Genomic DNA, 13,917 nt, shown 5'->3' with positions numbered 1-13,917 from the left:
GTCAACGGTACATAGTCCAAGGATTTTTGTCCAACTCTGTGATAATCAAATTGAGCTTTTCAAATGTAATCACAATATCTATCTTACATCAAGTTGCACCTTAATTTCTTGTTTACTAGGTTAAAGTTATATTTTACTGTAGACTGAAGATATCAGTATTCCTACCACGTTACACCATTTATCAGTTTGGGGAAACGGGAGGAATGAATAAAAAATGTGTTTCGGCCTACATTAACCAAGATGCGTGTAACCCGCCATCTTGTCAACACTTGAGTGCAGACGCACAGCAACGCTTTACGGCAGCGTTCGTATGATTGGCCAAAAACTGTACAAGACGTATGATTGGCCTAAGTAATGGTCAAGCGCGACTGTAGCCATCGACTGTCATTTTCACGCCCTTCGAGCGTCAAATTTACCACCATATTGAATGTGGCATGATGTTTCGGTGTAAATAAGGACAAACAAAAGGCCAAATACAGTCAACTATCTATAAGCAAATAACTTTTGATTCAGTTTATTGTTAAACTGTTTTCTTCTGTAAATATTGAAAAACAATATACAGGATAAGCATTTACGTTTAAATACATTCTTGAAGAGTAAACAGTAGACAGCATGTAATAGAGTAAATAGTACTATGTTCTGTAAAGAACTTTTAAATTCTTTAAAGCTGAAGATAAATGTAGCAAAGTAGTGGTTTTGTATCACGTGACCATTCATTCAAATAGGAGTACTAATAATACCACTCCACAGGCCCTTTCATCACAACCGTACAGATTCAGTCTGTCAGGCAAAATGTACAAATGGAGATCTCATACTGTCATCTCAAAATAAGAACCCTGTGCTGTCATATTTGTGCTACCAAATTTTAAACGGTAGTCTTTCTATTTTTTAAATGCTACCAAATTTTAAACGGTAGTCTTTCTATATTTTTTTTTAATTATTAATTTGGGAGAAAATAACGCAAGTTTGATGTGTAAATGCTCTTTCGACACAATATGGTTCTATGACATGAGAATCTCGACGTTCACATTTCAGAGGAACAGTACTGTATTTTCATTCCATTCATTCACAACTGCATAAAAATGGTTCAGTCTCAAACAGAAGTGGATTGCAGCAGTACTGTGATGGCACTCCTTAAAAGTACATAGGAGAGGGAAAGGATGAAATCAATACAGGAAAATGCACATGGCAAAACATCTTATTACTGGCATTCTCAGCACTGGTCTGGAGTCAATGACTCACTGGGACTATATACTGTGTAGGGCATATGTGTGTTCTTAAACACACTTCCCCAATTAGAATAATTTCACATTATTCCATTACACAGAGGCAGAGTTTTGTGGCGTCTTGATTGGCTCTGGGAATGTGATCACAACAAAGAGAAGAACGCACACATTGTTTTATGCAATTAAGTTCCCTATCTTCTTTGGAATGTGTTGTGAGTGGGATAAAATCCAAACTGCATCCAGGATAAAAGCAGCACTCTGCAGGCACAAGATTAGGTATAAAGAGGGAAAAGAAACATAAAATAGTCAGGGACATTATGCGCCAAAAAAAAAAAAAAAAAACCTCAAAACTTTTCATGAGAAGTCACAGAAATTAAAATGTTGAGTTCACAAACTAGAAGTGAACTTCCCTTTCCAGCCGTTTGCAACTTGACCTGAAAAGAACAAATACTTGTAGATTTCAAGAAGGTTCAAGGATACCATTAACTTGTAATTTTCTCAAGCTGCGAGTGATGGGTGAGTGGTTGAATTTTCACAGTTAAGACTAGCGCAATTAAGGTACTATAATACATCTGAGTATTGAGAGTTGTGTTTTTTGCAATTTGCATGATCTTTTTAGAAAAGAAGATATGAATATGACACCCATAAAGTTACCCTCCCTTACTATTTATTTCAAAAATTCAGATCAAAAAGATAAAATGAATATTCCCTTACTTCTCAGGTTAAGTTTCAAGGTAAACTAACCAGATATTTCCTGAAAAATTACCGGATAGTTTCCAGATCGAGTGCCTTGTGCACAGTCATTTACTCTCTGTGTGCATGTGTGTCAAGATATCATTATACCCAGTTTCAGGCATTCAGGAGCTCGTCTGCGGAGCGTCCAATAGCGTCAGGGTTGGAGAGTGGGTCCAAGTCTGCGAACAGGTTGAACCAAGCGGACATATCTCTGGTTCCTCCTGCAGTAACTAGATCCACGTTCACATTTGAATAACGACAAATTATTTGTACCATAATAACAATGACATAATCCATCGTTTACCATTGGATACCGGTGCAGTAGCCGGTGTAGCTGCTTGGTTGTGCGCAAGAGGCGGCTGAAGAGGTGGCGCTTGAAACATAGGTGGTGTAGACCAGCCTAATGAACACATGGTGATAAGGACAAGCGGTGTGAGTATTTCACCAAAAGGGGGACACGGCTTACCTGTGGAACTCAGACTGTGGTCCAAAAGCTGGGAAGGCAGGAAGCCAGAAGGGCCGGGGGAGGTGTACTGTGGCAGGGGGGCAGTATGACCCGCCGGTGGCGCCCCGGTAGAGGCGGGAGGGTCAAAGAGCCCGAAAGCATCTTGCCACTCCCTGCTGAAGTCATCAATGGCCCCTGGGCCGGGGCTGAGCAGGTCTTTGAGGAAAGCCATTTCACCCTGCTCGCCATCTTCATCCACTGCTCTTGAGCCGACGCCAGCGGAGTCCGCTAACACGCCTGTTAGAGGTAGGGAAAGTCATTAGGAAGAACCCTAACCCGAACACCGAGTCGCTCGAGACGCAGACTGGCTACGCTCTACACTCTCATATGCAGATTGACCAGGTCAGGTTGCACTTTTTTTTTTTTTAAGCCAAACACACTCAAAGACATCGATACAACTTCACTTGCAAATCTTTTGATTAAGTTATCTGTGAGCAAACGGGTGCATGGACGTTACGATATATTATATTATTTTATGATGAAATTATAATACTATGTAGTCAAGAGCCAGAAGGGTGACAACCGGAAAGTGACGAGTGGATATTAACTCATTTACTTGTATATAATTTTTTATATAATACATTACTTATTCACCGCCACCTCAGTTAAATTGGAACATACAGTATAAACCAGTAGTTATCAATGGCAATTAACAGGTTGGCTGAGCTGTAGTTGTTTAGACTCCATACCTGTGTCAGCTGAGCTTCCTGATGCCTCGTCATCCAAACACACCAGACTAGGGTTAAAACAAGTATATTTTGAATAATAATCACATATAACAATAACAATATTTGAACAACCAAAGCTGAAAAAAATGACAGCTTCTCATCTAGTGTGATTTTCATTGTCATGAGATATTAATAATAACTGTTACATTCAACCCTCTCTGAGTTATACATTTGAAACGGAGCATTATTGTACGCAATATTGTGCTGGGCAACCCAATAAAGCAGTGAATAATTCGGACCCCCCCCACCTGTCAGAGTTCCCCTGTAAAACCTTTTCGTCTTGGTCTCCTTGCTGTTCTGTGGTTATTTGCTCTAATGGGTCCCGCAGGTCCTGCCAGGGATTGAGTGAGTAATCAAGACAGGGCTATCATCATCATCATCATCATCATCATAGATATGAATCATCGACCTACCTTGAGTGTGGTGAACTGGTATGGCACATGGCCCTGGAAGGCATCATGGATGCCAGACAAGGCTTGGGCCGTCTTTTCCCAGAATTGAAGCAAGGTGGTCTGCAGGTAGAGGGAATGTGTGTGAAATGCTGGACCAATGAAAAACATCCCAGCTGGGCAGGCAAAAAGTATCATTTTGTGGTGCATACAACCTTTTAAAAAAAAAAAGCAAGATTTTCAGGTTATTTTTTTGGTCCATCATAGGTATAGTACTGTATATGTCTACCTCACAGCAGAACCGAACAGGCGCAATTTAAACCAAGTTAATCAAACCAACAGTTCTCAAATAGCTGTACTAGTACCCCTGAGGATACAAAAAAGTGGTATGTTAGATATTAAAAGGTTCCTGCAAGGATCAGTAAACTTAATTTATGTTTTTGAATGGCGAAATAGGAACAGCATTATTTCCAAGTTAAGAGCGTATGAATTGTAACGTGCAGTCACTTGTTGCTAAATAGTGATATAGCAATGTAATTTCTCTGCATATGAGTCCAAAATAAAATAAAAAAGGTGACATTGCCCAACCTACTTTAAAAAGATGCTGATTAAAATATGCCCGGATAAACTACTACAAATGTAGTCCCGAAAAGAGAAAAAAAAATCAAAAAAAAAGCTATGCTCTGGTTCGGAGATACTTTGCTGAGAAAAATCTTTCACAGGGTGTACATCATTGAGAAAAAGGTTGAAAACCACTGGACTAAAAAAATGAAGTGGTTGGACCAACCTGATAGTTGCAAAGTGAGTGTGACAGCATGTTGCAGCGGCTTGCACCCAGCATGTCCACCTTCTGGCACACATCGTTCTTTAGCTTCTCAAACTGGCTCTTTGTTGCCCTCACCTGGCCTTGGACCTGCCATGACAGAAACTGATCCAGTCAAGCACCGTCGGCAAAAAAGGACCAAACGGGGAATAAGGAACATCAAGCCTTACCTTGCGGAACTTTTCCAGCTGTTTGTAAGTGTCAGGGTCAAGTTCTTGAGAAACGTCTTTCATCCAGAGCAAAGCTCCTCTGTACTCTGTGCGAGCCTTCTCCATGTGGCCCACGGTCAGGAAGGTGTCCGCGATGGCACGTCGTCGGAAAGTCTCGACTTCCTGGTGCAAACGTTTCAGCGGAGGACAGAGCGCCATCCTGTGAAGAGAAACAAAGCTCATTTAAAAATAGACAGCGGTGTGGCGTCATCCATGCAGCCTCGTGCTTCTAACCTTTTCTTGGCAGAGGTGCAAAGGGCCTTGCTGGTGGCGTCCATCATGTTACCAGCCTTGGTGCGGTCATGTTCAGCTTGGAAGCGGAGAAACAATCCCAGCTCATTCTCCTCCTGGGACAAACCTGCGGACAGCAAACAATTTGGCAGCTTTTGCTATAGTTAGCAAAAGATGGACAGGATGGACTCTCATCTTACGTGTGATCCTATGCTGGTACTTCTCTATCACCTTGAGCAACTCGGTGCAGGTAGACTGGACAGAGCGGAAGAACTACAGGAAGCAAACAAGAACGACAGCTGACAATGACAATGTGGTTCAAACATGAATTGATGGCAGCTGGACTGTTACACATTATTTACTTGGCAAATTGCCGTTTCATTTTTATGTCTGCGACTGAAATAGAGTGGGAAAAGGAACACATTAATGTACCACATTATGATATTTGTTATCGAATTGAATTTGTTGTAAAATGTTTCAATATGAAATACAACAATTAATGTGGCGCTTTTGATAAATACCGGCATTGATCTTTTTCTTTTTTCATCAGAAGGCCAATAAATAACAGATCACTGTAGAACTGGTGTAGGTTTGGGAGACTACCAATTTATATTTTCTGTTAACTTTATAAGAGATTATTCATACCCTGGAAATGCTCTGCACTTTTAGTTTTTGGAGGAACTCAAAATGAGTATTTTTTTTATAGTTCTGTTACTTTTAAAATTAGTAGAACCAGCTTTGCTTTAGGAAATTACATGGAAATATATACTTGTTTAAGACATGCTGATGCCCCTGGGGGGCTGCATTTTTTATTCAAATGTTACAACAAAATACATTCAAAACAACATTATGTAACACAAAAAGATTGTTCAGTAAACATCGAGTCCAAACAATTCAACATGGGATTTTATAATTTAATTTTGACGTCAATATTTTTCCTTGTAATGAAAATGAATATAGATAGAGATCTCTTTTATTCGTCCATCTCTTATTTTGAACAAGTAAAGACTTTTGTCAAGGAGTATGAAATACAATAATAAATAAAAATAATGATTATAAAATAATAATAAATGCATTATTTAAGACAATAGAATGAAAATGAAAAATGCTTTATATCTTTCAGATGTGCGCCTACACTTGATGAGTCGCTACAAGCCCCAACTCCTCATAAACTTTTGCTGGAGTCAAAAAAACAGCTTATGTATAGATCTGCTATCGAACAACAGAATAGTTAAAATTAGAGAGCAGCATATATAGTGAATACTGTTGATTTAATGTTTTTAACCTTCTTTGCAAGTGGAACATACTGTATATGGAGACAAATATTGTGTGTTCGCCTCTCAATAGTTGATTTGTGGCTGTCTTGGTGCACCCTTTGTACCTCAAGCTTTGCATCCAGGTCAGCGTCAGAGGCCACCACATACTCATCCTCTTTCTTGCCTGTGGCCTTAATGAGCACCTGCTTGGTCTTCCAGAACTTCTTCTGCATCCGTGCCACCATTGAGCTGTCTTCACCCAGCAGCTCCCCAACAAATCTACAGTAAAAGAAATTGTATTTTATGATTATTACGGTTTTGAAAAATATTGACTGTAGATGCATACATACCCGTCCATGATTGACAATCAGTCTTTTCCACTCTAAAAGTATAAGAGGAATAACAGTGAATTAATGTGCAAGTTCTCTCATGGTTTTAAAATAAAATAAGTGCAGATATTGACTTCTCTCTTCTATGTCTAACATTCATAGGACTTTATTAAAGTTCATGGAGCGATTCCGCAATTCATTTTTGTCTTCATTATGATGGTCACAAATCATTTACAGCTCCTCCTTTCCAGTAAATCTCAGATCAGAAAATGGAGCAAAAACCATTCACTTTCACGTTTCTCTCTATTCTAGGAATAAAACAAATGTTCCACACCATCAACAGTTTGTTCGAAGTGCTGAACAGCATTGTTCTCTTATTTTAAGCTAGTATGTAGCATCTGCTACTCGAGCTCTGACAACAGCTGGTTGTCGAAGCAGGTACTGCATTCACTTCCCACAGACACCGGAGTCGGGTACAACATCGTACTTCCGACGAAGTTGTAAGAGCACAATATTCAAAGCTACGTCGATGGTTAATAATCGAAATAAACAAATGTAGTTGTCGACGCCTTGCCGAAAAGAAAAATATATGGTGTGCCAGTACCACGGCTAGCTAGTTCGATGCTAATGTTATGTGTTAGGTTCAAAACTTTGTCAACTTACGATGACCGGAGGAAAAAAAAAAATCTTCTTCCTTATATGAGAGTCATGGGCTTGTTGAGGTGATGTGAAACGTTGCACTGATGTTCAGGTTGTCCTTTAGTGGCAGCGTAGGACAGGAGCTCGCTTTAAAGGTTCTCTCGCGATATCCATCATCGTATGAGTCGGGGAAACAGGATATGCAAATTGGACGTGACGTGGTTTAACGTAAGTAAACGTCAGCAAGCCGAATGTGACAAAAAGTGAGATACGCGGGTTAAATTTGCGCTGGCATCAGATGGAGAGCATTTTTATCGGTCACACGCAATATTTTTTACGCTAAGGCCTGGTCACCTATTTCTGGCTTTGGTCACGTACGTCCGCAAGCTGGACAATAGGCACGTGATGAATTTACAGTGGACAGCGGGAGGAAAAGAAGTGTTTAAAAAAAAAAAAAAGTATTGATCGGACATAAAATATTTAGGGAAAATGTAATTACGGACAAATTGTAACTTTTTCTTAATAAACTTTGCTAAATATATTTACTATCCTTTGCTTTATCCACTGTTTACCACTACAAGTTTGTTTAAACACAACTAATTCAAGATTACATGGTAGACATAAAACATGAATTGTTTAAACATGAAGGTTTTTTTTTTTCATTATTATCCTTGGTTGAAATGAAAAGACACCACTTGGAAGACATACCATTTATGCTTGTTCAGTAAATTGCATGACAAAGGCTTAAAAAAAAAAAAAAAAGGCCAATTTACAAGACATTTGCAGGATGGCAGAGGATCTCTGTAGAGACTATGCGCCTGCGTCTGTCGGACAAGGTGAGTATCTGTAGGTGTACAATTTGTTATCGGCTCCCCCACTTAACATAAGCTGAAAGAAGGAACAGACACAAAAATAACAATGATTATATTTTTCTCTCGCATTTTCGAAATGGACTCCCATCAATAAACCTACCCCAGTCTCTGTCCAGTCCACACAGAACACTTTATCTTTATGGGCTGCCAGGTCATACAGCGGTGCTTTGCAGCTACAAGATAAAACGGCAACAATAAAATCCCCATTAGAATTCAATCTATGCGGTAAGAGACATATTATCCCATTTCACATGTTGGTTATTTCTAATGTGCCTTATAAGGTGCTGTACTTTAATTTTGAACGTCAAAGAAATGGGGCAATAATATCACTGCTTTTCAGACCTTCTGGTGTCCCACAGTTTGACCAGGTTGTCCAGGGAACCGGAAACCAACTGGTGTTCGTGTGATGGGGCCCACTTGACGGCGGTGACCCAGCCAGTGTGGGATGTCAGTGACAGCAGCACCAGTGAACCGTCTGAAAGAGGCAAAGAGGGTCTAGTTTGCGCAGGAAGCGTAAAGTCTCCTGAATTTGCACAAAAGGCAGTGATACCTTTGGTGCGGGGGTCCCACAGCCTGATGTGTCTGTCAGTGCTGCCGGACGCCAGCCGACGACACAAAGGTGAGTAGGAAATGCTATTGAACACTTTAGTCCCTGTCTGTGGATTGCGGAATGACAAGTTTCATTTCAATCACAGAGGCAAATAAAATACCAGCACTACATTAAAAGTTGGAAAGCAAAGTTCCCACTGAGATCAGTTATCATTTTTCCCTATTTGAAGTTTAAGCTACCACTAAATCTCAAATTGATTGATCTAACCAGGGTTGTCTTCATCTCTCCTGTCTCCACATCCCACAAACGGATGGTGTGGTCCCAGGATGCACTGCAAACTTCCTCACTGTCACACCACAGCACTGAAGATATTGCCTCGTTGTGACCTGATAAAGTCATAAGAGGTGTCTGTGTGGTGAAAAAACAAAAGGTCACATCAGCTTTAACAAAAGATGCTCCACTAAATCATGCAGACTGTTAACTTACCCTAGTAAGGCCCATCTGCTGGGTCTTCTGTTTCTTCCTTGGCCTGTCCGCAAGCTCCTCCACCACATCTGCCTCATCAGAGGGAACTAGAAAAGCAAGCAAAACTTGAAGCTTGAAATCACTTTTCAATGTTTCCGTAAACTCTTACAGCTGGGGTCTGCAACCTTTAATACTTGGTTATTCTGACCATCTCCCACAAAAGGAAAAAAGAACATCAGGAGCCACAAAACATTTTGGATATCTAAAGTGAGAATAAAACAGCAAATTAAAAAATATCTCAAACAATCCTTTTAATCATGAAATGTAAGGCGCACTCAAATGATCCACCTGCAGCCACTCAAAAACGTCGTATGTTTTGTCATCAGGTTACCGCATATGAATTATGCAGTCAGCTGTTGTACTGAATTAAATACAATTTCATTGAATGAAAAATATGTATTTGCAAAATACCGGCCATGGACATTATTTAAGGTAGTAGAAAATACTCAAATGTGCAAAGCTTTCATGCTGGAAAAATCTGGTGCACTTTGAAGAACCTCAAATATTTTCACATGGATAATATTTTTACTCAGGTTATCGATTCATTATGTGTTGCTGCATAGTCTGGATGATTCCAGTACTAATTTCCAATCTAAGGAAAAAAAAAGTTTGAAGAAGTTTTTAAACTTTTGACCGCTCTTGACATTTAACATCTCAAATGTTCTATTTTAATGTCACAAGAGCACCATAATTTTCTTATTTGGACTTACATTGCCAGTACCAGCAAACTTGGTACTGTAATTTAAATGTAGATGAAGTACTCATTATTTTCTAAAATCACTAAGTGCCACAGAAGGAAGAGATGCAGCTCTGGAGCAGCGGGTTGCAGAGCCCTGCTCTAAAGCAGGGATCACAAACCTGTTTGAAAATGGAGAGCTACTTATTTAGTACAAAGGGCTACCAGTTTGATACACACTTCTGAAATGAGGCATTTGTACCAAGTATCTGTCATAATGTTTTTGTTACAAGTAAATGAATGTTATATGCTTTCATGTGAAGACACCACTCATGTGATTTATTTCTCCCAATGTTTAAATATCTGTATTAAATATGTAAATCAAATGAAATATGTAATATATGTCTTAAAAACGTGAAACATACCTGCTGACCATATCTTCAACATTTTGTCCCAGGAGCCACTGCAGAACTGGGGGAAAATAAAAAAAAACAGGAATTACAACCTGCCAGTGCTTTTTCAAAGCATTCATGCAATTTGGGATGTACCTTTGAACCAGTGGGGTCCGTGGCGACTGTGTCAACGCTCCCCGTGTGTCCCCGGCAACAGTGCCTAGCCACCACATTGTTCTTCTCAGAGTTCCATTCCCACAAGAGGATGTTTTGGTCAAGGGAGGCAGTCAGAAGCAGATGAGCCAAGCCCTCTGGCCAAAAAAAAAAAAGTCACTGCATTTACATTTGAAGACAATAGACATGTTCATTATCAATAAAGAATCAATTATTTTAAAATGTTTAATTTGTTTCACACGGTTCAAAGTCTAAGTGTGTTTATTGTCATGTGCACAGGTTAGAAACAAGTTTCTCCATATTAATGGAAAAGCATAAATGCAAGTCAACTAATTCCAGTTTTGAGTCAAAAATCAAACGCACATGATGACAATCTACTCCCAAAATAAACGAATGAATACATACACCATGTTATCTTTGGACGCCTTGATCACAATCCATCTTTACTTTTTTATCATACATTATTGGCAGCATATGCAACATTGCATTTAGCAAAAACTTTTTTTTTTTAAATTCTCGAACTTGACTCGGTGTCTTTCCATTTTGATTTTAATGGTGAGCCAAAATGAACTGAGTCCTCCAACTTGATGCCACCAAGTACATTTTGCTTCTATTTTTCAGCATAACCTTTTTGGCATACTAATATGATAAAACAAAACAGGATTTTTATGCCAGTTAATCCAATGATTACTCAGATAATGGGTGGAAAACAAAATGTGTTTATGAGGTGCAGATAATATTGTTCACTTGGTGGTTGCCCTTCTCAAATTCTACACTGCACACTGAGCAGTGACTCTTGAGCTTTCAGCACATGTGATTTTATGTGAAGTGTTTTTCAAAGTATTACATGTAAATGAGAATTACTTATCAAATTAATTCTAGACAAAAGGACATTTTAGTGCTAAAAATGACTAAGTGAACCATCGCTTTAAACCTGTTGAGTGATGTGTGAGTCTGCTTTATGAATGCACACATTATCTTTTCTTTTTTTTTTTTTAAATGGAATTCTACCCTCCTCACCCCTCTTTATCCAGGCGACATCTTTGACAGCATCTGTGTGTCCAACCACTTTTGTCATTGCCTTGCCCTCCAAGGACCAGATACTGGCTGTCTTATCATAAGACCCGGTCAGGATCCTGCCAAAATATAAATCAAAATATTGTTACACCATTGTTAAAAATCAGGGAATTCACAGCAGCAATCATCTTACCACTCAGCATCTCCATCTACAGAACTAATCCAGTCATCATGTGTCATACACTCCTCAGGCTGTGGCGCTGTAATCCGCTCCACATACTCGAGCTCCACAACTTCTTCCTGCAAAACAGACAAGTAAAAGTTAAAGCCTGAAATAAATGAATACATATTAAGCACTGAGGCGGAGGCGCACCGTTGATATGGCTTCTGCTTCCATGTGATCCAACAGTGATGTTCGAAGGAATTGCCCCCTGACCAGGAAGTCAAATTCCACCATGGTATGAGATGCTGTGGTGGTGAAAAAAACCCAAAACATGTTGGGGTAGTAAAACACAATTGCAAATTTTACACAGGGTCAATATCACCATTAGAGCGCTTTTAAATGAATCTACTTGAATTGATTCAAAATCTTGTGGCCCCGATTAATTCATAAAACCAATAAGTCAATGTGTCATCCACATAAAATGTTACAAAACCTGTAAAAGCCATTTAGAGGTAAAACCTCATTCTGCTACAGGACAGTGCATATGTACATTACAGTATATGGGTTGAACCTTCCCTTTATTTACCCCACAGACATTGCAAATAAAACCCGGCTTCTTTCTGACTCATTCATGTTGCTATGTGAATGATCATCATGCGGTCATTAAATGCCAAAAATGTCAACCTTGTAGAATACGTAGATACTTTATTGCTTACATGTACGACGTGTATTTGTTCAAGTCTACATTCAACACTGTATAAAATCAAGAATTACAGATGTAATTATCGAACCATTTTCGGCCTCCAGTAACTTGTTGACAAGACTGCTGAGATCAGGGACTTCCGAAGTGGCTGGGATGGAGAATGGAACATCATCTACAACATACCTACAACGAAACATTTTTTTAGACAGGAGCACAACACGTGATAAAAGACACTATAACAGAGGAATATTCATGTACTGTACTAAATTACTCGCTGTAAGCTAAACAAACTTAGCTATCAGGCTAGTTATGAGCTTCAAAACTGCATGTGTTGTTAAATGCTCTTACCTTGGATTTTCTGTGTAGAACCTTACTTGTAACTGCGACATTATTATGACTTGTGTGTGTCACCCGCAAAACGAACACAAATTAATAAACTGAGAGGATACTCGTGCTCCTTAACATTTTTCGCAGTAATGCCATGTGGTAGCAACAAGGAAAAGCAACAGATCTCAGAGCGACTGATGCTGGCCTGGAACGTATGACGTAGCGCTCAGCTCGGAAGGCATTGTGGGAAATTAAATAACACCGGACTCTACCTGCCCTACCGAGCAATCGTCTTTTCAAATCTACAAACCTTAAAGTCGATTCATAAGTGTATAACCTCCGAACAAACGTCAGTATTGAAGTAAATATTTAACCATGAAAATGTATGAAAACATTGGTTTATAGACCGTCTTCCTTATGCGCACTCCCTCCTCTTTTGAAGGAGGTAGGGAGTTAGATGTTTACTACAATCTCAATGTAGAAAGATAGATAAAAAAAAATGGCAATTCAGTGTTGAGATGAATACAGTAGCGTATCAGTCTCACAGGTCAAAAGGTGCTGGTTCAAATCCACTTGCCTCCAACATTCCTTGGAGAAGTTTGCATGTTCTCCCCAAGCCTACGTGGGTTCTCTCTGGGCACTCCAGGCTTCCTCCCACACACCAAAAACATGCATGGCAGGTCAATTGGACATACTTAATAGTCCTTAGGTGAGATTGGGTGCTTGAATGGTTGTTTGTCTCTGTGTGCCCTGTGATTGGCTGGCAACCAGTTCAGGGTGTCCCCCACCTACTGCCCGAAGCCAGCTGAGATAGGCGCCAGCAAGCCTACGACCCCTGTGGGGATAGGCGGCTCTAGGAAATGGATGGATTTAAAAAGAAATACAGTATACAATTATTGTTAAAAGTTGGATCTCCGAAACATAAATATAAAAAACAATGATTTGTATTCATATTTTACATATTTATATGATTGTTAAATTCTCTGCTCCACATTTAGCCTTGACTTAGTTTTGCTTTTTAAAGAGATAAAAAAAAAAAATCTATACATCCATATCCTGGGTCGTGATCATCTTTGGAAGAACCGATAGCCCCACGAGTTGCTTGTAACTTTAGGCCTCATCTTGAAAATGTATTTATCATACTCTCCAAATATCTAGTTGCTACATTACGATGGAAGTAATATAACCGCTAATCCTCACTAGTCGCTAGCTTGCTTGCACCTGTCCCAGCTGTCTACAGGCTGTAGGCGGGGGACACCTTGAACTGGTTGCCAGCCAATTGCAGGGCAGACACTTATTTACACTCACAACCACACCCAAGGGAAACTTGGAATATATCCAATACACTTAACATGCATTTTTTTCGAACGTCGAAGGAGACTGGAGTGCCCAGAGAAGCCCCACGCAAGTACAGGAATTACATGCAAACTCCACACAGGAAGGTCAAG

At 39.6% G+C, this 13,917-nt stretch overlaps 2 protein-coding genes across 2 annotated transcripts; both read right to left on the bottom strand.

Annotated features, from left to right (window-relative positions):
* Positions 1–498: 498 nt before the first annotated feature.
* On the bottom strand, positions 499–7,262 carry ical1 (islet cell autoantigen 1-like). Its single transcript, XM_088409104.1, has 14 exons — positions 7,095–7,262; positions 6,453–6,484; positions 6,228–6,381; positions 5,047–5,119; positions 4,850–4,973; positions 4,577–4,775; positions 4,371–4,496; positions 3,608–3,706; positions 3,443–3,525; positions 3,156–3,202; positions 2,428–2,703; positions 2,266–2,361; positions 2,070–2,191; positions 499–1,484 (listed from the first exon to the last, which is right to left on the bottom strand). Exons 2-13 carry the CDS (start codon positions 6,458–6,460, stop codon positions 2,076–2,078), a joined length of 1,401 nt encoding a protein of 466 aa, XP_088265230.1. The 5' UTR covers positions 6,461–6,484; positions 7,095–7,262; the 3' UTR covers positions 499–1,484; positions 2,070–2,075.
* Positions 7,263–7,765: 503 nt separating this feature from the next.
* Positions 7,766–12,654, bottom strand: wdr12 (WD repeat domain 12). The gene is made up of 13 exons (XM_088407824.1): positions 12,491–12,654; positions 12,231–12,325; positions 11,650–11,744; positions 11,470–11,576; positions 11,280–11,395; positions 10,242–10,396; positions 10,119–10,164; positions 8,979–9,064; positions 8,760–8,900; positions 8,493–8,598; positions 8,285–8,417; positions 8,043–8,115; positions 7,766–7,958 (listed from the first exon to the last, which is right to left on the bottom strand). Exons 1-13 carry the CDS (start codon positions 12,529–12,531, stop codon positions 7,881–7,883), a joined length of 1,272 nt encoding a protein of 423 aa, XP_088263950.1. The 5' UTR covers positions 12,532–12,654; the 3' UTR covers positions 7,766–7,880.
* Positions 12,655–13,917: the final 1,263 nt, after the last annotated feature.

Source organism: Hippichthys cyanospilos, chromosome 2, assembly GCF_059441005.1.
Source record: "Hippichthys cyanospilos isolate Australia breed blue-spotted pipefish chromosome 2, RoL_Hcya_1.0, whole genome shotgun sequence".
NCBI classification, from domain to species: domain Eukaryota; kingdom Metazoa; phylum Chordata; class Actinopteri; order Syngnathiformes; family Syngnathidae; genus Hippichthys; species Hippichthys cyanospilos.
The sequence above is the reverse complement of the archived record's forward strand: the minus strand, read 5'-3'. Positions and strand labels throughout refer to the sequence as shown.